Consider the following 24,223-nt stretch of genomic DNA (forward strand, 5'->3'; position numbering starts at 1 on the left):
ATTTTTTTTTTAAATGTTCCACTTGTCCTTTACAGATGAAATGTTTGTCCCCAAAACATTTATATTGCGTTGTTTATTGAATGTAGTCCCATCAGAGTTAAAGTTAATGCTACCCACAGATTCATAAAAAATATAAATGTAATAAACCCTTTATTGGAATCAGGCCATTTAAATTTATGAAAGCCACTTATACAATCATGTCTCCATTCCTGTTCCCCGGGCATCGAAGATGTGGATGTCGATTATGGCAGCCCCCCGCACCTCTCTGATTCAGATGGATTGGGTTAAATGCGGAAGACACATTTCAGTTGAATACGTTCAGTTGGACAACTGACTAGGTATCTCCCTTCCCCTTTCCTGTGGTTTTATTTTTCAAAATTGTAAAGCAGGTATATAGGTTTTAGTTCAAGGTGTCTCCTGCAACTTCATCTGAGAACAATAGATGGCAGTAGTGGGATACTCTACTACTGTAAGTGATATGGTCCCGTCCTATGGAAAGAGGCACTTGTCAAAAGGCAAAAAATAGGTGTGTGTGTGTGTGTGTGTGTGTGTGTGTGTGTGTGTGTGTGTGTGTGTGTGTGTGTCCTATCACATAATGCAGAAAATTGTTGATCATGTAGCCCATCTTCCTACAATGAATTAAATAGAATAGTAATTGAATTGCTATGTGCATATCGAGGAACCCTAATGTTTAAACAATCATGGGGTTACTTGAGGGGGGTATTATAGCACATCATACATCGCTATTTAATTAACTTCATCCCAAATGGTTTTGTTTCATATACTAAAGATGGTGTCATCTCAAGCTGCAGCCTGGTTTAAAACAACACAGGGAGTAACCTAGTCTAGTTCCTGCTCCTGCTTAATGACACCACTGGCTATTTCCCTGTCAAATGAAGGCGTGGAGAGGTGCTGCCTCCAGGCACCAGTGTTGTTTCTCATGCAGCTGAATAGAGTGGATCCTCCCGTAAAACATAGAGAGAGACAGATGGTCTCCCTTCCAGGAGCCGACATCATAAAATACACTCTAAATGCTGAATGCATTTGGTCAATATTTTGCCCACGGTCAGGCTCAAAATGTAAATCCTCCCAGTGTTTCCACAATAAGGAAAGTAGTATCAGTTTTATCTAGGACCAACTCTCCAGCATATTTTGGGGATAAACTAACACATTTGACACAGCTGATGGTATTCTTGCGGTTGGTCTGTTTTTGCTCGAGTCACGCATCTAAATTAAGATTCACTCACTCACTCTCCACTCAACCTCCCTCCCACACACACATACACAGACTATTCGTGACTAGGAGTCAGCAGGAGCAGGTGGAAGGCACAGTACCACACGCTGAACTCTCCTTCTGTCGTTCCCTCTTTCTCACCAAACCAGAACAGACCAGAACAAACTAGAACAGACGAGACCTGATCAGACCAGTGACACAACTAAATAGCGCTGCATTCACCACCAGAATAACGGACAACCGTTCACAACACATCTCACATCACTAAAGTTATTCATTTAAGACGTTATGGGAGGCAGAAAACGTTTATCATATAGTTCATTATTGAATCAAGCTCGTCAAATTGTTATAAATCTTTATTCAAATACAAAAAGTGCATATCTGTAAGTGGAAACTGTACAATACTCTGCAGACAGGCAACAACACATCTGACATTTCACACTGCGGTGGAGTGTACTTGGCAATGTCAAGATCAACAAAATAGCTACGTTTAGAAAAAGACAGGAGGATTGGACTCATAACATATTCACTCAAATAAAATGTCATTTCTTTCAAAACAAAACAATAAATTAAGTACAGTGTAGAGCAGATGTTGTATTTACATGCTGAAAAATAATGTTATACAACACCCCCATCAGACAGTATCTCACATGCAATGTGATAATTCCTTCATCCAAATATTCTTGCCCACTTCCAGAGGCAGCTTGAAAGAGCACATTGAATAAATATACAATTTGAAGAGAGAACAAAAATATTTTTGAGTTCTTGTTCTTTAAATTTAAATAATTATTAGAACATTTTAAGTAGGATGTTGAAACTGTGCCAGAGGCTTACGTGCCTTGCTCAATGGCAAATTGCAGATTATTTAGCTTGGGGATTCAACCCAGCAACCTTTCAGTTATTGGCCCAATGCTCTTAACAGGCGTCACTAAATAGTGTACTACTTGCTGCCCCTAGTAGTGCATACATGTTTGGATTTTTATTTAATCTTTATTTAACTAGGCAAGTAGGATAAGAACAAATTCTTATTTTACAATGACGGCCTACCCCGGCCAAACCCTCCCCAATGGGACTCCCGATCACAGCCGGTTGTGATACAGCCCGGGATCGAACCAGGGTCTGTAGTGTCGCCTCTAGCACTGAGATGCAGTGCCTTAGACCGCTGCGAAACTCTGAATATATATATATATATATATATATATATATATATATATATATATTCTTATATAGGGAAATAGAGTTCAATTTAGGATGCAATTTGGGATACTCTGGTTAACCTTCACACTGCTTTCCCAGCAGACTCTGGGTAGCCAGCGTGGGAGTTTCAGGGATGTGCCTGATGACATCATAGATGGTGGTATGCAAATCCTGGACAGACTCTAGGTGTGCCAGAGATCTGCTGGATGCCTGGGAAAGGAAAACAAACAACACATTCAGGGACACTATATTAGAACCCAGGTCACATGTGTGAAAGGGAAACACGTTAAGCATTCCTCCAATACAGTTAACCTTATGAGGAGGTTGCACATTCACATTTGAATCATTTAGCAGACACTCTTATCCCTAGAGATTTACAGGAGTAGTTAGGGTTAAGTGCCTTGCCTAGTCAGCTCGTGGTTTCGAACCAGCAAATGTTTGGTTACTAGCCCAACGCTCTTAATCGCTAGGTTCCCTGTCACACGCTAGGTAGCCTAGTGTGGGCTCATTAATTAATGAGGCTCACTACAATATCAAAGAGATGTTCCTACAGAAAACTAGGCCTACTGTACCAAGCTGCATTGTTGCAAGACATACAACATACCTGTGTAGATTCCATTTTCCCAGGTATAGAGACAAACTCATAGATGCCAAAGTCTTCCGTTGCATCCTCATGACCTGCAAGTAAAATGTAGTTCACCTGAGAGACTTTTTGGTGTCAATGTAGTGTCCTCTCTATTTACTTCCTGTTTCTTGTTCCTTCCTAGTAGGTTATTTTATTTAGGACATGTCACTTTTGGTTTGAGGGAAACTGAATACCGCCCCACCATAGTTAAATGTATTGAACTCAGTTCACTAAAGCACAGACAGATCCAACTGAAACTTGAAGAGATCAGAAACCGAGTTCATGGGCTAATACGCCTGCATAAGACAAACAAGTATGATGACTGTAATTGTTCTATGTTAGTGAAGGGTTTATGAGGAGTATTGTTTGTCTAGAGCTATGTACACGACACTGCCTAACAACAGGCAGGAACGAGAGGGTATAAGGTAAACATTGTAGGTGCAGAGGGGAAACTGACCCGAACGGTGTGGGCGTCTCTGTTCTGTCAAAGGTCTGCATGGGAGAGGCAAAGTCATTTTAATTAAACCCATTTACTGTAGGTAGGCTACCTAGACAAAGGTTATCTTTATTCATGTGTAAGCACTGATCAGTAATGGTCTTACCTGTTATAGATGTTCATGAGAACTGTAAAAGGAATAGTAGAGGTTTTAATAATAACAACAACTATTTGTATTTTACCCTACAGGCAAGATTTCAGGCTTTTTTAAGTTGAATGCCTTTCCTCAGAAAAACATGTCATTTTTTCCACAGATGCTGTTTGAGTTTGACATACTGCAACATTGGCAGATGATTGGAATGTACTGTACAGTTAACAAACTTCAAAATCTAGTGTCTAATGTAGTGTCTAGTGTCTACAGTAGTGTTTAGTGTCTACTGTAGTGTCTAGTGTCTACTGTAGTGTCTACTATAGTGCCTAGAGTCTACTGTAGTGTCTAGTGTATAGTATCTAGAGTAGTGTCTACTGTAGTGTCTCTTGTCTACTGTAGTGTCTATTGTAGTGTATAGTGTCTACAGTAGTGTCTAGTGTCTACTGTAGTGTCTAGAGTCTAGTATCTACAGTAGTGTCTACTGTTGTGCCTAGTGTCTACTGTAGTGTCTCTTGTCTACTGTAGTGTCTATTGTAGTTTATAGTGTCTACAGTAGTGTCTACTGTAGTGTCTAGTGTCTAGTATCTACAGCAGTGTCTACTGTAGTGTCTAGTGTCTACTGTAGTGTCTACCATAGTGTATAGTGTCTACAGTAGGTAGTGTATAGTGTCTACTGCAGTGTCAAGTGTCTACTGTAGTGTCTGTAGTGTCTACAGTAGTGTCTAGTGTCTACTGTAGTGTCTAGTGTCTACTATAGTGTCTAGTGTTTACAGTAGTGTCTAGTGTCTACAGTAGTGTCTACAGTAGTGTTTAGTGTCTACAGTAAGGTCTAGTATCTATTGTAATGTCTTGTGTCTACTACATTGTCTAGTATTTACAATAGTGTCTAGTGTCTACAGTGGTGCCTAGTTTCTACTGTAGTGTCTACTTTAGTGTCTAGTGTCTACTATAGTGTCTAGTGTCTGCTGTAGTGTCTAGTGTCTACGGTAGTGTCTCGTGTCTACGGTAGTGTCTCGTGTCTACTGTAGTGTCTACGGTAATGTCTAGTGTCTACAGTAGTTTCTAGTGTCTACTGTAGTGTCTAGTGTCTACTATAGTGTCTATGGTAGTGTCTAGTGTCTACGGTAGTGTCTATTTAAGTATGCGTTCTCTAATTCTCTCTCTCTTTTTCTCTCTATTTCTCTTTCTTTCTCTTCTTTCTTTCTTGCTTTCTTTCTATCCGTCTTTCTGATGGATTGCCCTAGGACCATGTCTCAGGACTACCTGGCCTAATGACTCCTTGCTGTCCCCAGTCCACCTGGCCGTGCTGCTGCTCCAGTTTCAACTGTTCTGCCTGCAGCTATGGAACCCTGACCTGTTCACCGGACGTGCTACCTGTCCCAGACCTGCTGTTTTCAACTCTCTAGAGACAGCAAGAGTGGTAGAGATGCGCTGAATGATCGGCTATGAAAAGCCAACTGACATTTACTCCCAAGGTGCTGACCTGTTGTTCCCTCTACAACCACTGTGATTATTGTTTTTTGACCCTGCTGGTCATCTATGAACATTTGAACATCTTGGCCATGTTCTGTTATAATCTCCACCCGGCACAGCCAGAAGAGGACTGGCCACCCCTCATAGCCTGGTTTCTCTCTAGGTTTCTTCCTAGGTTCTGGCCTTTCTAGGGAGTTTTTCCTAGCCACCGTGCTTCTACACCTGCATTGCTTGCTGTTTGGGGTTTAAGGCTGGGTTTCTCTACAACAATTTGTGACATCAGCTGATGTAAGAAGGGCTTTATAAATACATTTGAATGATTGATTGATGCTGTTATTTTTCACTGTCTTTAAACTGTTGTTTTTATTTCTTTACTTATCTATTGTTCACCTAATACCTGTTTTTTACTTAAAAATCGCACTGTTGGTTAGGGACCTGTTGTCAACAATAGTGTCTAGTATTTACAACAGTGTCTAGTGTCTACAGTAATGTCTAGTGTCAACCGTAGTGTCTAGTGTTTACAGTGTCTAGTATCTACAGTATTGTCAGTAGTGTCTAGTGTAGTGTCTACTGTCGTGTCTAGTGTCTACAGTAGTGTCTGTAGTGTCTACTGTAGTGTCTAGTGTCTACAGTAGTGTCTGTAGTGTCTACTGTGGTGTCTAGTGTCTACAGTAGTGTCTGTAGTGTCTACTGTAGTGTCTGTAGTGTCTACTGTAGTGTCTGTAGTGTCTACTGTAGTGTCTACTGTCGTGTCTTGTGTCTATAGTAGTGTCTATAGTAGTGTCTAGAGTAGTGTCTGTAGTGTCTACTGTAGTGTCTAGTGTCTACTGTAGTGTCTAGTGTCTATAGTAATATCTGTTGTCGACAGTAGTGTCTAGTATCTACTGTAGTGTCTAGTATCTACTGTAGTGTCTAGTATCTACTGTAGTGTCTAGTGTCTATAGTAGTGTCTACTGTCGTGTCTTGTGTCTTTAGTAGTGTCTATAGTAGTGTCTAGAGTAGTGTCTGTAGTGTCTACTGTAGTGTCTAGTGTCTACTGTAGTGTCTAGTGTCTACTGTAGTGTCTAGTGTCTATAGTAATATCTGTTGTCGACAGTAGGGTCTAGTATCTACTGTAGTGTCTAGTATCTACTGTAGTGTCTAGTATCTACTGTAGTGTCTAGTTTCTCCAGTAATGTCTGTTGTCAACAGTAGTGTCTGGTATTTACAGCAGTGTCTAGTGTCTACAGTAATGTCTAGTTTCAACTGTAGTGTCTTGTGTTTACAGCAGTGTCTAGTGTCTACTGTAGTTTCTATTGTGATGTCTAGTTTCTACAGTAGTGTCTAGTGCCTACATTAGTGTATACTGTAGTGTCTAGTGTTTACAGTAGTGTCTACTGTAGTGGCTAGTGTCTACAGTAGTGTCTAGTTTCTATAGTAATGTCTGTTGTCAACAGTAGTGTCTAGTATTTACAGTAGTGTCTCGTGTCTACAGTAATATCTAGTGTCAACCGTAGTGTCTAGTGTCTACGTAGTCTCTGTAGTGTCTACTGTAGTGTCTAGTTTCTACAGTAGTGTCTAGTGCCTACAGCAGTGTTTAGTGTCTACTGTAGTGTCTAGTTTCTACAGTAGTGTCTAGTGCCTACTCTACTGTCTAGTTTCTACAGTAGTGTCTAGTGTCTACTGTAGTGTCTAGTTTCTACAGTAGTGTCTAGTGCCTACAGCAGTGTTTAGTGTCTACTGTAGTGTCTAGTTTCTACAGTAGTGTCTAGTGTCCACAGTAGTGTCTAGTTTCTACAGTAGTGTCTAGTGCCTACAGTATTGTCTACTGTACTGTTCTGCCTGTGATTATTATTATTTGACCAGGCTGGGTTTCTGTACAGCACTTTGAGATATCAGCTGATGTACAAAGGGCTATATAAATACATTTGATTTGATTTAGTGTCTCGTTTCTACAGTAGTGTCTAGTGCCAACAGTAGTGTCTAGTTTCTACAGTAGTGTATAGTGCCTACAGTAGTGTCTAGTGCCTACTCTACTGTCTAGTTTCTATAGTAGTGTCTAGTGTCTACTGTAGTGTCTAGTTTCTACAGTAGTGTCTAGTGTCTACTGTAGTGTCTAGTTTCTACAGTAGTGTCTTGTGCCTACAGTCGTGTCTAGTGTCTACTGTAGTGTCTAGTTTCTACAGTAGTGTCTCATGCCTACAGTAGTGTCTAGTGCCTACTCTAGTGTCTAGTTTCTACAGTAGTGTCTTGTGCCTACAGTCGTGTCTAGTGTCTACTGTAGTGTCTAGTTTCTACAGTAGTGTCTCATGCCTACAGTCGTGTCTAGTGTCTACTGTAGTGTCTAGTTTCTACAATAGTGTCTAGTGCCTACAGTAGTGTCTAGTGCCTACAGTAGTGTCTAATTTCTACTGTGTTTACAGTTGCTGCTATCACCCTAAGTCATTATGAAGATAACCATAACATTTACCTCTCTTGGGATGATGACAGCTCCTTCTGAAGTAGACCAGTAACATACAGCTAATGAACAGACAGGACAGAGTGATGGCAGCCAGAGGAGAGAATGATCTGCTCTCCTGGACATATCTCTCCTTTCCTACAAATGAAAGAGAACAACCATAAACTCTTGCAGAATCAGTGCCTCTTTTAAAACTGCTCCTCAAAATCCACTTTTCTAAAACTATCTTCTAATGTATAATTTTATATAGCTATTTTGTTTTCCTTCTCAATTTTTCTGTCTCTGTATCTTCTGTAGTCCTTTTATTAATTTTGAGAAGCACTTTGTTGACCTGCCATTGAAAAACACACTATAAACAAAGTTAGTATTGTTACAGTCAGAGTCAAATTTCAAAACTTTAATCAGAGCCGGTTTCCCAGACACAGATTAAGCCCAGTCCTGGACTAAGAAGCTCTTTCAATGGAGAATATCTATTGAGAATGGTTGTTAGTCACGGAATAGGCATAATCTGCGACTGGGAAACCGGCCCTGGTGGTTTAGTGACTAAATTGTACAAATTTGAGAAGTCCAAGGTGAGAGGAAACCTGTCAACCCAGACCTGGTGGACAGTTAGTGTGTTTAGTTTGTCCATCGACATTTTAGATAATTCTTAATAGGATATATATATTTACAGCGTTATTTGCTATACAGTAGCCAAGATTATGTGTATCTTTTTCAATTTGGAGACTGAAACCACCTACACATAGAAACTCCACACATGCAGTAAAACATGGTCAACAATGAGACCAGCTGTTATTTTTCTCTGTTTACTCTCCCATAGAGCCAGTGGACTTTTACACAGGCCAGAGTGACCGGTACTTGGCAACTAAGGAGAAATACAATATTTATGATTCACCTTGTGTGGGTGGATTAACTGACTCTCTTCTAAATGTACCTTTACTTTGGACTCTCAGCAAGCAAGGTTGCTGCTCATATTTCGAAAAGTCATACTTTATAAACTACGTAGGTTACAAATATAGGTCTTCACCTTGGTACCTTATGGCATGATAATGTGCACAGTGTGTACTCAGACCTGATTCCCAGTTCCACCTACGCTATGCCAGCACCCCAGGGCTGTGTGTGTGTGTTCCCAGTCCCTCCTACGCTCCCTCCAGCACCCCAGGCCAGCTCTACCCACCTGTCCCCAGGCTGGCCACCACCAGGGTGAACTGGGTCTCGTCCTGCTTCTGGGTCACATTGTTAAACGCCCTGCACAGGAACTCCTCGGCCTGGGCCAGCTTGTAGGAGGTGACCTCCAGGCGCAGTCCCACAGTGATGACCTCAGTGGCGTTGTTGGTCTTAGAGATCCACATACAGCTGTTGGGAGGGTTGGAGTCGGCCTGGCAGTCGAAGAACACCAGCTCACCAGGGTTCACTGTGAAGACCTCCCCAGTTCGCAGACCATGGTCAGACTTCACAGCCAGGTTGTAGGGGCCATCTGGGAGATATTAGAATGGTTCATATTGTCACAAACCGGCCCTCTGGGAACATAGTTTTATGATCAACTTCAAGCTCTATTGGGACTGTGGAAAGCTAGGATCCTTTGGCAGCTAGGATAAATTGTTTTATTAGCAATAATTCAGAATGTCAGGGCCTCCTAAATGACGCAGCAGTCTGAGGCACTGCATTACAGTGCTTGAGGCGTCACTACAGACCCGGGTTCAATCCCGGGCTGTGTGCATCTGGCCGCGACCAGGAGACCCATGAGGCAGCGCACAATTGGCACAGTGGCGTCCGGGTTAGGGGAGAGATTGGCCAGCCAGGATGTCCTTGTCCCATCGCACTCTAGGGACTCCTGTGGCGGGCCAGGTGCATGCACGCTGACGCCTTCACCAATTGTACAGTGTTTCCTCCGACACAATGGTGCGGCTGGCTTCTGGATTGAGCGAACAGTTTCTCAAGAAGCAGTGCGGCTTGGCAGGGTCATGTTACGGAGGACACATGGCTCTCGACCTTCGCCCCTCCGTACGGGAGTTGCCGCGATGGGACAAGACTGTAACTACCAATAGGATACCACGAAATTGGGGAGAAAAAGGGGTAAAAAAATTATAATTCTAAAAAGATACATATATATTCAGAATGTCATTAAATTACCAAACATGTCATCCTACTGTGAGGCAGCATTGGGCTCTTCACCACTACAAATCAGGTTACAAGACATACAGTGCCTTCAAAAAGTATTCAGATCCCTTGACCTTTTCCACATTTTGTTACGCTACAGCCTTATTCTAAAATGGAGTAAATAAATGAAAATCCTCAGCAATCTACACACTATACCGCATAACGACAAAGCAAAAACAAGTTTTGCAAATGTATTCAAAATATAAAAACAGAAATACCTTATTTACATAATTACTCAGACTTTTTGCTATGAGACTAGAAAATTGAGCTCAGGTGCATCCTGTTTCCATTGATCATCATTGAGATGTTTCTACAACTTGATTGGAGTCTACCTGTGGTAAATTCAATTGATTGGACATGATTTGGAAAGGCACACATCTGTCTATATAAGGTCCCACAGTTGACAGTGCAAGTCAAAGCAAAAACCAAGCCATGAGGTCAAAGGAATTGTCAGTAGAGCTCTGAGACAGGATTGTGACGAGGCGCAGATCTGGGAAAGGGTACCAACCCATTTCTGCAGCATTGAAGGTCACCAAGAACAGTGGCCTCCATCATTCTTAAATTGAAGAAGTTTGGAACCACCAAGACTCTTCCTAGAGCTGCCCGCCCAGCCAAACTGAGCAATCAGGAAAGAAGGGCCTTGACGAAGAACCCGATGGTCACTCTGACAGAGCTCCAGAGTTACTTTGTGGAGATGGGGGAGAACCTTCCAGAAGGACAACCATCTCTGAAGCACCACCAATATTTAACTAGTCAAATCAGTTAAGAGTTCTTATTTACAATGACGGCCTACACCAGCCAAATCCAGACGACGCTGGGCCAATTGCACACCACCCTATGGGATTCCCAATCACAGCCAGTTGTGATACAGCCTGGATTTGAACCAGGGTGTCTGCAATGATGCCTCAAGCACTGAGATACAGTGCCTTAGACAGCTGCACCACTTTAGTGGATCCCTGTCTGTGAAATGTTCAGTTGTCTGTTATCTTTTGTCTATGGTCTATTGTCTAAAATCCTAAATAAAATATATTTTTCTAAAAAAGATAAGATGTTAAGATAAAGAAGTTCCATCTATTACATCTCTTCCCTCTGACTGCATCTCAACATACAACCATTAGCAAATGCATTTAGCATAATTGGACTGCAAATTGTCCTATTACAACATTTGTTGTCTTGTTTTCAACTGTAGAATGGGTTAATGTCTGAACATATGTCAACAGTATCCTTCCACGTCGGCTAACCTCCAAACCTGCCACAACCAGCCTGGTTTCCTTAACCTAACGGAGGCCCGATAGCGATACTGCAGTACTGACATGATAGTATTGCCACAGAACAGTGGGCCTCTGTCAGACTCCCATGCAAATTTCAGTCACTTCTGTTTTCAGACCTCACTGAGCTCTCTTATGGTTTGAATTTCCATACTGGTATTACTCATAGAAGGCCAGGAGGATGGAAGTATTTATAAAAATACAGTGCGGGAAGTTGAGTCATTAAGTTCTTTCCCCAGGCTCTTGTTTATTCATTTTGACATGTATTCTGCATTGACTAGCTCATGAATAGCAAACATGATGTTCTATTGTGACCCATGTTTTATGAGACGTAGTTTTATGAGACGTAGTTGTCTGTGAAGTAGTTTTAAGAGACGTAGTTGTCTGTGAAGTAGTTGTATGTCTGAGACATTTGTACAACATTTTTATAGTGGTGGCAAGTAGCCTAGTGGTTAAGACTGTTGGGCAGGTAATTGAAAGGTTGCTAGTTTGAATCCCCGAGCCGACTAGGTGAAACAAATCTGTTGCTGTGCCCTTGAGCATGGCACTGAACCCTAATTGCTCCTGTAAGTCGCTCTGGATAAGAGTATCTGCTAAATGACCAAAAATGTCATGTATAACGTACAGTAATAGACAGAACTACAGTAATGTGCTGTTATATACAGACCTACAGCGATGTTCTGTTATAGACAGAACTACAGTAATGTGCTGTTATGGACAGAACTACAGTAATGTGCTGTTATGGACAGAACTACAGTAATGTGCTGTTATAGACAGAACTACAGTAATGTGCTGTTATGGACAGAACTACAGTAACGTGCAGTAATAGACAGAACTACAGTAATGTGCTGTTATAGACAGAACTAAAGTAATGTTCTGTTATAGACAGAACTACAGTAACGTGCAGTAATAGGCAGAACTACAGTAATGTGCTGTTATAGACAGAACTACAGTAATGTTCTGTTATAGACAGAACTACAGTAATGTGCTGTTATAGACAGAACTACAGTAATGTGCTGTTATAGACAGAACTACAGTAATGTTCTGTTTTAGACAGACCTACAGTAATATGCTGTTATAGACAGAACTACAGTAACGTGCTGTTATAGACAGAACTACAGTAATGTGCTGTTTTAGACAAAACTAAAGTAATGTGCTGTTATAGACAGAACTACAGTAAAATGCTGTTATAGACAGAACTACAGTAACGCGCTGTTATAGCCAGAACTACAGTAATGTGCTGTTTTAGACAGAACTAAAGTAATGTGCTGTTATAGACAGAACTACAGTAATGTGCTGTTATAGACAGAACTTACAGAAGACACTGAGGTCCAGGGTGTGGCTCTGTCTCTGGCTGATGTGGTTCCTGGCCAGGCAGCGGTACTGTCCAATATCCTTCTTCCTCACAGGATTTATCACCAGAGTAGAGTTGTCCTGGGAAAACTGATGGCGAGCACTAACATCTAGGGGCATGTTGTTCCTCAGCCACTGGTACTGAACCCTGGTTCCGTTTTCCACCCTACAGGTCCATGTCACGTTCTCCTTGTCCTCAACAACTGTAGAAGATGGTGTCTTCTGGATAACTGGAGTGGACACAGGTACTGGAGAAGGGGAGAGACGAAACAGTAAGATGATGATAGGCACATATTAAGCGCAGCCAAGCAAGCCACAAAAGTACATATCTTTCAAGTTACTTAATTAACCTAGTTACTGTAGGAAGCTAGTTACTGAAGGAACCTAGTTACTGTAGGAACCTAGTTACTGTAGGAACCTAGTTACTGAAGGAACCTAGTTACTGTAGGAACCTAGTTACTGAAGGAACCTAGTTACTGTAGGAACCTAGTTACTGTAGGAACCTAGTTACTGAAGGAACCTAGTTACTGAAGGAACCTAGTTATTGTAGGAACCTAGTTACTGTAGGAACCTAGTTACTGAAGGAACCTAGTTACTTAATTAACCTAGTTACTGTAGGAACCTAGTTACTGAAGGAACCTAGTTACTGAAGGAACCTAGTTACTGAATGAACCTAGTTACTGAATGAACCTAGTTACTGAATGAGCCTAGTTACTGTAGGAACCTAGTTACTTAATTAACCTAGTTACTGTAGGAACCTAGTTACTTAATTAACCTAGTTACTGTAGGAACCTAGTTACTTAATTAACCTAGTTACTGAAGGAACCTAGTTACTGAAGGAACCTAGTTACTGTAAGAACCTAGTTACTGAAGGAACCTAGTTACTGAAGGAACCTAGTTACTGAAGGAACCTAGTTACTGAATGAGCCTAGTTACTGTAGGAACCTAGTTACTTAATTAACCTAGTTACTGAAGGAACCTAGTTACTGTAAGAACCTAGTTACTGTAGGAACCTAGTTACTTAATTAACCTAGTTACTGTAAGAACCTAGTTACTGAAGGAACCTAGTTACTGTAGGAACCTAGTTACTGTAGGAACCTAGTTACTGAAGGAACCTAGTTACTGTAAGAACCTAGTTACTGTAGGAACCTAGTTACTGTAGGAACCTAGTTTCTGAAGGAACCTAGTTTTTGAAGGAACCTAGTTACTGAAGGAACCTAGTTACTGAAGGAACCTAGTTACTGAAGGAACCTAGTTACTTAATTAACCTAGTTACTGTAGGAACCTAGTTACTTAATTAACCTAGTTACTGTAGGAACCTAGTTACTTAATTAACCTAGTTACTGTAGGAACCTAGTTACTGTAGGAACCTAGTTACTTAATTAACCTAGTTACTGTAAGAACCTAGTTACTGAAGGAACCTAGTTACTGAATGATCCTAGTTACTGAATGAACCTAGTTACTGAATGAGCCTAGTTACTGTAGGAACCTAGTTACTTAATTAACCTAGTTACTGTAGGAACCTAGTTACTTAATTAACCTAGTTACTGTAGGAACCTAGTTACTTAATTAACCTAGTTACTGAAGGAACCTAGTTACTGAAGGAACCTAGTTACTGTAAGAACCTAGTTACTGAAGGAACCTAGTTACTGAATGAACCTAGTTACTGTAGGAACCTAGTTACTGTAGGAAGCTAGTTACTGTAGGAACCTAGTTACTGTAGGAAGCTAGTTACTGTAGGAACCTAGTTACTGTAGGAACCTAGTTACTGTAGGAAGCTAGTTACTGTAGGAACCTAGTTACTGTAGGAAGCTAGTTACTGAAGGAACCTAGTTACTGAAGGAACCTAGTTACTGAAGGAACCTAGTTACTGTAAGAACCTAGTTACTGAAGGAACCTAGTTACTGAAGGAACCTAGTTACTGAAGGAACCTAGTTACTGAAGGAACCTAGTTACTGTAGGAACCTAGTTACTTAATTAACCTAGTTACTGAAGGAACCTAGTTACTGAAGGAACCTAGTTACTGTAAGAACCTAGTTACTGTAGGAACCTAGTTACTTAATTAACCTAGTTACTGAAGGAACCTAGTTACTGAAGGAACCTAGTTACTGTAGGAACCTAGTTACTGTAGGAACCTAGTTACTGAAGGAACCTAGTTACTGTAAGAACCTAGTTACTGTAGGAACCTAGTTACTGTAGGAGCCTAGTTACTGTAGGAACCTAGTTACTGTAGGAAGCTAGTTACTGTAGGAACCTAGTTACTGTAAGAACCTAGTTACTGTAGGAACCTAGTTACTGTAGGAACCTAGTTACTGTAGGAACCTAGTTACTGAAGGAACCTAGTTACTGAAGGAACCTAGTTACTGTAAGAACCTAGTTACTGTAGGAACCTAGTTACTGTAGGAACCTAGTTACTGTAGGAACCTAGTTACTGAAGGAACCTAGTTACTGTAAGAACCTGGTTACTGTAGGAACCTAGTTACTGTAGGAACCTAGTTTTTGAAGGAACCTAGTTACTGTAGGAACCTAGTTACTTAATTAACCTAGTTACTGTAGGAACCTAGTTACTGTAGGAACCTAGTTACTGTAAGAACCCAGTTACTGTAGGAACCTAGTTACTTAATTAACCTAGTTACTGTAGGAACCTAGTTACTGTAGGAACCTAGTTTCTGAAGGAACCTAGTTACTGTAGGAACCTAGTTACTGAATGAGCCTAGTTACTGTAGGAACCTAGTTACTTAATTAACCTAGTTACTGTAAGAACCTAGTTACTGTAGGAACCTAGTTACTTAATTAACCTAGTTACTGTAGGAACCTAGTTTCTGAAGGAACCTAGTTACTGTAGGAACCTAGTTACTGAATGAGCCTAGTTACTGTAGGAACATAGTTACTTAATTAACCTAGTTACTGTAGGAACCTAGTTTCTGAAGGAACCTAGTTACTGAATGAGCCTAGTTACTGAATGAACCTAGTTACTGAATACAGTATATTAGAGCACTACACATTATGACATCATGAATGCCATAACGCACTCTAATCCACCAACACACGTTGACTCTGTACCCCCTGTATACAGCCTTGTTACACCGAATACAATTTGATTTGATGTGATTTTAAAAGGCTAAAATAAATATATTTCTTACCCTCTTAATATGTATGTATTTATATTGCTTTAATAAATCTGTCTGTAATAAATACAGTCTGACAGATAAGTTTCTCTGGTGTCCACTAACTCACCATCGACGGTGACGTGGACGGTCCTCTCGGCCCTGACGAGCTCCTGTCTCTGGGGGAAGTGAATGTCCAGGTCCAGATGATAGTCCCCCTCCGCCGCCTCGTCCAGCCTGGGGATCAGGAGAGAGGCGTTGGGGGGCTGGAAAAAGTAGCGCTTCCTGTGTCTCATGGAGGCCAGCATGATGGCTGTGTGGTTGTGGAAGGTCACCAGCAGGGTTTTGGGGCCCCCCGGCCGGGTCTGGTACCAGCTGCCCTGGATCTCAACGTCCTCCAATCGGAAGTAAGTCTCCACGGAGAGGAGGAGGGACTTCCCTTTGACGCCATGGAGCACGGACGGAATATGGACGATCTCTGAGTTTACTTCTGAGGATGGAGGGAAGGAAGGGATGAGACAGAGCATTATAGAGGAGGGGAGGAAGGGGTGAGCCAGAGCATTATAGAAGAGTGGAGGAAGGGGTGAGACAGAGCATTATAGAGGAGGGAAGGAAGGGATGAGACATAGCATTATAGAGGAGGGGAGGAAGGGGTGAGCCAGAGCATTATAGAAGAGGGGAGGAAGGGGTGAGACAGAGCATTATAGAGGAGGGAAGGAAGGGGTGAGACAGAGCATTATAGAGGAGGGGAGGAAAGGGTGAGACAGAGCATTATAGAGGAGGGAAGGAAGGGGTGAGCCAGAGCATTATAGAGGAGGGGAGGAAGGGGTGAGACAGAACATTATAGAGGAGGTAAGGAAGGGGTGAGCCAGAGCATTATAGAGGAGGGGAGGAAGGGGTGAGACATAGCATTATAGAGGAGGGGAGGAAGGGGTGAGCCAGAGCATTATAGAAGAGGGGAGGAAGGGGTGAGACAGAGCATTATAGAGGAGGGGAGGAAGGGGTGAGACAGAGCATTATAGAGGAGGGGAGGAAGGGGTGAGCCAGAGCATTATAGAAGAGGGGAGGAAGGGGTGAGACAGAGCGTTATAGAGGAGGGGGGGAAGGGATGAGAGTGAGCATTATAGAGGAGGGAAGGAAGGGATGAGACAGAGCATTATAGAAGAGGGAAGGAAGGGGTGACACAGAGCATTATAGAGGAGGGGAGGAAGGGGTGAGACAGAGCATTATAGAGGAGGGGAGGAAGGGGTGAGACAGAGCATTATAGAAGAGGGAAGGGATGAGACAGAACATTATAGAGGAGGGAAGGGATGAGACAGAGCATGATTAGAAGAGGGAAGGAAGGGATGAGACAGAGCATTATAGAGGAGGGAAGGGATGAGACAGAGCATGATTAGAGGAGGGAGGGAAGGGGTGAGAGAGAGCATTATAGAGTAGGGGAGGAAGGGATGAGATTGAGCATTATAGAGGGTGGGGGAAGGGGTGAGACAGAGCATTATAGAGGAGGGGAGGAAGGGGTGAGACAGAACATTATAGAGGAGGGAAGGGGTGAGACAGAACATTATAGAGGAGGGGAGGAAGGGATGAGACAGAACATTATAGAGGAGGGAAGGGATGAGACAGAACATTATAGAGGAGGGAAGGGGTGAGAGTGAGCATTATAGAGGAGGGAAGGGATGAAACAGAGCATTATAGAGGAGGGGAGGGATGAGACAGAGCATTATAGAGGAGGGAAGGGATGAGACAGAGCATGATTAGAGGAGGGAAGGAAGGGATGAGACAGAGCATTATAGAGGAGGGAAGGGATGAGACAGAGCATGATTAGAGGAGGGAGGGAAGGGGTGAGAGAGAGCGTTATAGAGTAGGGGAGGAAGGGATGAGACCGAGCATTATAGAGGAGGGGGGGAAGGGGTGAGACAGAACATTATAGAGGAGGGGGGGAAGGGGTGAGACAGAACATTATAGAGGAGGGAAGGGGTGAGACAGAACATTATAGAGGAGGGAAGGGATGAGACAGAGCATGATTAGAGGAGGGAAGGAAGGGATGAGACAGAGCATTATAGAGGAGGGAAGGGATGAGACAGAGCATGATTAGAGGAGGGGGGGAAGGGGTGAGAGAGAGCATTATAGAAGAGGGAATGAAGGGGTGAGACAGAGCATTATAGAGGAGGGGAGGAAGGGGTGAGACAGAGTATTACAGAAGAGGGAAGGGATGAGACAGAACATTATAGAAGAGGGAAGGGGTGAGACAGAACATTATAGAGGAGGGAAGGGGTGAGACAGAACATTATAGAGGAGGGAAGGGATGAAACAGAGCTTTATAGAGGAGGGAAGGGATGAGACAGAGCATTATAGAGGAGGGAAGGGATGAGACAGAGCATTATAGAGGAGGGAAGCGATGAAACAGAGCATTATAGAGGAGGGAAGGGATGAGACAGAGCATTATAGAGGAGGGAAGGGATGAGACAGAGCATGATTATAGGAGGGAAGATGAGACAGAGCATTATAGAGGAGGGAAGGGATGAGACAGAGCATGATTAGAGGAGGGAGGGAAGGGGTGAGAGAGAGCATTATAGAGTAGGGAAGGAAGGGATGAGACTGAGCATTATAGAGGAGGGGAGGAAGGGGTGAGACAGAGCATTACCTAGATCAGCACTCCTACTACCTAGATCAGCACTCCTACTACCTAGATCAGCACTCCTACTACCTAGATCAGCACTCCTACTACCTAGATCAGGACTCCTACTACCTAGATCAGGACTCCTACTACCTAGATCAGGACTCCTGCTACCTAGATCAGCACTCCTACTACCTAGATCAGGACTCCTACTACCTAGATCAGAACTCCTACTACCTAGATCAGGACACCTACTACCTAGATCAGGACTCCTACTACCTAGATCAGCACTCCTACTACCTAGATCAGCATTCCTACTACCTAGATCAGGACTCCTACTACCTAGATCAGGACTCCTACGACCTAGATCAGGACTCCTACTACCTAGATCAGGACTCCTACGACCTAGATCAGGACTCCTACAACCTAGATCAGGACTCCTACTACCTAGATCAGGACTCCTACGACCTAGATCAGGACTCCTACTACCTAGATCAGGACTCCTACGACCTAGATCAGGACTCCTACTACCTAGATCAGGACTCCTACTACCTAGATCAGGACTCTTACAGCACTCCGAGATGCTTTATAAATACAGTCCCTGAACACACGTACAAATGCATGAGCTTTTCATGAACATGAAATTGAAAGCCATAGCAGTCTTTTTTACACCACGTGCAGACTCCTCCTCCTGCTGAGCTTCGTAAAGCAGAAAGAGTCTGCAATATCATCTTATGGTTACATGATTGACACATCTGTGTCATGCTATTTATTCATTCATTCCGTTTACTTTATCCAGACCTCTGTCCTGAAACCCAATTCATAAGTAATTGTGAGACATTGACAAGCCTATCATATTACTACTAACAGGTATTAAAGCAAACATCTTTGAGCTGTATGATTTAGCCGCTGAGAATTGTACACTGATGTTCAACGGCTAAATTAGGATTAGAATTAAGAAGGAGTAGGTGATGTGTGTGTTGTGTTGCCAGCTCAGATTAAACAACAGCAGGCATGTTGGCTGTCCACAGGTTAAACCCCCCACACCTTCTCTCTCTACCTCTTTCTCTCTCGCTCTCCCCGCTCCCCTATCACTTTCTCTCCCTTTCTTTTTCAATGCCCTCTATGTTCTATCTCCCTCCCCCTCTCCCTTCTTCTGCCTCTCTCTCTCCCTGCATCCTCTCCCCTCTCGCCTTCCATCTTCCCACCCTCTCCCTCCTCCTCCTACCTCTCTCTCTATCCAAGCATCCCCCCTCTTTCCTCCCTCCATCTTCCTCTTCCATCTTCCATCCCGCTCCTCCAATCCCTCCTCCCTCTCTCTCTCTCCCTCCATCCTCCCCAGTCAGTCCAGTTCCCCCGGGGGACGTCCAGGCCCTGCTGACTGCCACTGTTGTTCATCACAATAGATGAACCGTGTGCCTGGTGTTATGTCCTAAATAATACAAACGGCCTACCCCCATCCATGTCACACTCCAAGTGGCCTGCTAGCTAGGCCATCAGCGGGGCTGTGTATTCCAGCATAAGGCCAGGGAAGGTCTGTTAAATAAGCAGGACAGTGTGCTGAACCCGCTGCTGCCACTGTTGTCACTAAACAAGCCTGGGATTGTTGTGGTGATAAGAGACAGTGACAGTGGAGATAACTGAGGCAATGGACTCTGAGAAGGTGAGGGGATGTCTTCACTGTCACACACACGCACGCACATACACACACACACACACACAATTATTAACACACACACTCCGCCTGTTGACCCCAAATAAAGGCCACCAGCACCATTGGCCAGCTGAATGCTACTGATGCACCACCCTCAAGTGTCCCCTCCTGCTTCCTTGATTACATAAACAAGACCCCTCAAGTGAATACAAACACATTCTTAGAAGTGAGCTCCAATACGAACACATTCTTAGAAGTGAGCTCCAATGCAAACACATTCTTAGAAGTGAGCTCCAATACGAACACATTCTTAGAAGTGAGCTCCGATACGAACACATTCTTAGAAGTGAGCTCCAATACGAACACATTCTTAGAAGTGAGCTCCAATACAAACACATTCTTAGAAGTGAGCTCCAATGCAAACACATTCTTAGAAGTGAGCTCCAATACGAACACATTCTTAGAAGTGAGCTCCAATACAAACACATTCTTAGAAGTGAGCTCCAATACGAACACATTCTTAGAAGTGAGCTCCGATACGAACACATTCTTAGAAGTGAGCTCCGATACGAACACATTCTTAGAAGTGAGCTCCAATACGAACACATTCTTAGAAGTGAGCTCCAATACGAACACATTCTTAGAAGTGAGCTCCAATACGAACACATTCTTAGAAGTGAGCTCCAATACGAACACATTCTTAGAAGTGAGCTCCAATACGAACACATTCTTAGAAGTGAGCTCCGATACGAACACATTCTTAGAAGTGAGCTCCAATACGAACACATTCTTAGAAGTGAGCTCCGATACGAACACATTCTTAGAAGTGAGCTCCGATACGAACACATTCTTAGAAGTGAGCTCCATTGTTGTGTTAGGACATCGGTGGTGAGCTTATCTAGCTAGTCATGTGAGATTTGTTGGACATCTATTATCATCAGCAGGGAAGGATTGGCCATAGGGCAATACTGGCAAATGCAAGATGGACTGACCCATCATAATAATTATTTGGCAAATAACGGGGGCCTAGAGTGAAAAATAAATGCCATTTTGGGAGACTTCAGGAAAGAAATGGATCAGTGTGATAGAAATGCCCGGTCCTATTTCTGGTCCCATCTCGTGACAAGCTGAGTCAGCAGAGGCATGGTTGATTATCTCTTTCCAGGTGTCTTTCCTCCATCTTCTGACTGTCTAAAGTCTGACTGTCTGAACCAGAAATAAAAATGCTAAAAAACCCTTGTTACAACCATTAAAAGCCAGCATAAAGTATATGAAACATGGGAATCAGATCATAAATATTGGTAGCTACTGCAATGTGACATAACAACGTAGCAACAACTTAGTCAACCACCATAGAATTAATCTCAGTTAACCCAGAACTGAAATCACGTGTCATTTGGTCAGATATGTTTACGTAGATGTCTGATTTCCATAGACTCAACACGGACCAATACTGACATGCATGAACACACATGCATAAGAGTATTCCTGTGCTTTTACACTATGATTAATCCTTGTGTTGTCTTACGGGTTAAAATGACCCGCCACTATGTTTAAAAGCAGAGAAAATGTCTAAATGATATTTTTTTAACTTAAATGTTGATGTCTTTTCCTAGAGAGACCCCAATATTACAAAAAGTGAAACATCGCCTTTGTTCATATTTCCATGACAGCTGTACACCACTAGGGTACAAAGTGTATACAGAATGTTAAGACTACACAAGGGGAGTATACAGAATGTTAAGACTACACAAGGGGAGTATACAGAATGTTAAGACTACACAAGGGGAGTATACAGAATGTTAAGACTACACAAGGGGAGTATACAGAATGTTAAGACTACACAAGGGGAGTACACAGAATGTTAAGACTACACAAGGGGAGTATACAGAATGTTAAGACTACACAAGGGGAGTATACAGAATGTTAAGACTACACAAGGGGAGTATACAGAATGTTAAGACTACACAAGGGGAGTATACAGAATGTTAAGACTACACAAGGGGAGTATACAGAATGTTAAGACTACACAAGGGGAGTATACAGAATGTTAAGACTACACAAGGGGAGTATACAGAATGTTAAGACTACACAAGGGGAGTACACAGAATGTTAAGACTACACAAGGGGAGTATACAGAATGTTAAGACTACACAAGGGGAGTATACAGAATGTTAAGACTACACAAGGGGAGTATACAGAATGTTAAGACTACACAAGGGTTAAACAGTACCATTCTATTATGCGTGTAATAACTGATCAAATCAAATACAGTCTAATGGCTCGATCATGATTAAACCAATGAAAGATAATGGGCAATGTTCATGTGGGCCCTTACTTTTAGTTGCACTTTCAAAACATTTAATGAATTTCTCTTGAAATGACATTCAATTAACATTGCTGAGATGTCAGCAATGGACCAATCACCAGGTATGCCCAGATAACAAAATGAACCACAACTGTTTTATCCGACATTCCCAATACTCAGACACACCACTAAAGATCCCTGCTCTTCAGCTTTCCACTGCACTGGTATCCCCAACAAGGTGACCACAGTGACACTAGACACACACCGTATGGTTCTTCTTCCTCTTACCTGAGAGAGTAAGTAGTGCAGTGTAGAGGCACAGAGCGATAAAGGTCCTTCTTCCAAGGCCCTCCATTGGTGTATCTTATATCCTCTGAGGAGTTAGTAGTCTGCTCTGGAAAGAGACTGTGACAGTAAGGGAGGGAGGTATGAGGGAGGGAGGGGAACTGAACTGGTGGTGACAACATTTGCCAGGGAAATAAGAGGAGCCAGCCAGCCAGCAGCCCAGGCCCCTCCCACGTGACTTGAGTGTGGAGAGGTAGCCTACACCTGGCAGGCACAGGAAACACTTGGCCTCCACCCTCCACTGTGGTCCTCAGGCTCAGTGAAATACAGGCATTACATTTTAGTCACTTAGCACTTAATAAAGTAAGTAATAAAACCACATATCATAGTCATTGCAAGTAAAACCGGCTAACAGCTAAATCAGTGCTAGTAAAAGACACATGTGGCTGTTAGCTTAGATACAGGCTTAGAGACACAGAGAGAGAGGGAGCTGCAGTGGTAAAGGTTGAGAATGTCATTTAGGTTGTGAATATAGACAGGGGAGGACAATGCAGAAGGATGCTCAAAATAAGTATTTATAGCCAACAGACACATACTGTTACAGGCAGACTCATAGGCAGACATTTATACACTCTGAAATATCAAAGGGGTGATACACACACACACACACACACACACACACACACACACACACACACACACACACATACACACACACACACACACACACACAGGGAGAGAGAGAGAGAGAGAGAGAGCAGGAGAGAGAGAGAGAGAGAGACCACATGACAATGTCCCAAAAAATGACATTTTTTACAGACAGTGTCATTGTGTCACACCGTGGAGTCGCTAAGTGTAGGCGCTATTGTGACAACTGAATGTAGTGTTGTGAATGTAGTGAAACGTTCTTTGTGATTTGTGACCCATTCATAAAAATGTTGAGCAACAGAAAGACAAACAAGCAAATCATTCATTTTATTAGCTATACTATCTCTTTACATTCATAGAAGCTAATTAATGAAGACCCAAATTGGAAGCCACAGATACATAGAGATCATCCCAGTGTAATGCTAGTTGTCCAACTTTGTTTCTCAAAATCGTCAGTAAATATAAAAATAACAAGCATTGATAATGTGTTGGGCTGATTGGTCTATTCTAGGAATGTTGTAATGGTATGCTCCTTCCTCTACAAATACAACAGCCTCTTTCCCCAGTGCGCCTGCAAGTGTTGTATGACCCTCTAGATGGAGACATTGTATCGTTATTCTCCAGCTAAAGTCCTTGAGGACGGACACTATGTTTACAGAAGTAAATCAAGTTTTGAATTCATATAGAAGAAACTGTATATTGTTTACATTGATACATTCTTTGCATTTTCCATTAGACCTGAATAGATACAATTGCTGGATGTATCAAGCATCTCAGAGTAGGACTGCTGATCTAGGATCAGTCCCCTCCCCCCTGTCCATGTAATCTTATTCATTGTGATATAAAATACAAAAATGATCCTAAATCAGCACTCCTACTCTTTATGAAAACTTGTAGACTTCTACTGCGAGGGTTTTTACCCAGAGGTTGGGCTATGATCACACAGTCTCAAATGGCACATTATTCCATACATAGTCTATTTATTTTAACCAAATCCCTATGGGCCCTGGTTAAAAGTAGTGTACTATATAGGGAATACTGTAGGGTGCCATTTGTGACTCAGCCTAAGTGTTTCATCAGCAGTGTTTCAGTGTGGGGTATCTGGTCTGGCTACTGTAGGTCTGTCTCACCACAGGAAGCTAAGCTAGGCCTGAGGGCTGAGACAGTTGGGGGGAAGTGCTGGGATGCCCCCGGTGCTTATGTTGCCTTCCTAGTACACACACACACACACACACACACACACACACACACACACACACACACACACACA

General features: G+C 42.6%; 1 protein-coding gene across 2 annotated transcripts; it reads right to left on the minus strand.

Moving 5' to 3' along the window:
• Window positions 1-1,572: 1,572 nt before the first annotated feature.
• On the minus strand, window positions 1,573-22,482 carry LOC110488024 (HEPACAM family member 2). 2 transcript variants are annotated; one of them, XM_036971457.1, is made up of 9 exons: window positions 22,309-22,482; window positions 15,572-15,931; window positions 12,298-12,582; window positions 8,731-9,030; window positions 7,566-7,691; window positions 3,659-3,680; window positions 3,514-3,548; window positions 3,036-3,109; window positions 1,573-2,641 (listed from the first exon to the last, which is right to left on the minus strand). In XM_036971457.1, exons 1-9 carry the CDS (start codon window positions 22,373-22,375, stop codon window positions 2,507-2,509), a joined length of 1,404 nt encoding a protein of 467 aa, XP_036827352.1. In that variant the 5' UTR covers window positions 22,376-22,482; the 3' UTR covers window positions 1,573-2,506. The 2 variants fall into 2 exon arrangements, with proteins under 2 accessions (XP_036827352.1, XP_036827353.1); XM_036971458.1 differs by lacking the exons at window positions 3,514-3,548; window positions 3,659-3,680.
• Between the last annotated feature and the right edge of the window lie 1,741 nt (window positions 22,483-24,223).

The sequence above is a fragment of the Oncorhynchus mykiss genome, chromosome 32 (assembly GCF_013265735.2).
Source record: "Oncorhynchus mykiss isolate Arlee chromosome 32, USDA_OmykA_1.1, whole genome shotgun sequence".
Classification (NCBI taxonomy): Eukaryota; Metazoa; Chordata; class Actinopteri; order Salmoniformes; family Salmonidae; genus Oncorhynchus; species Oncorhynchus mykiss.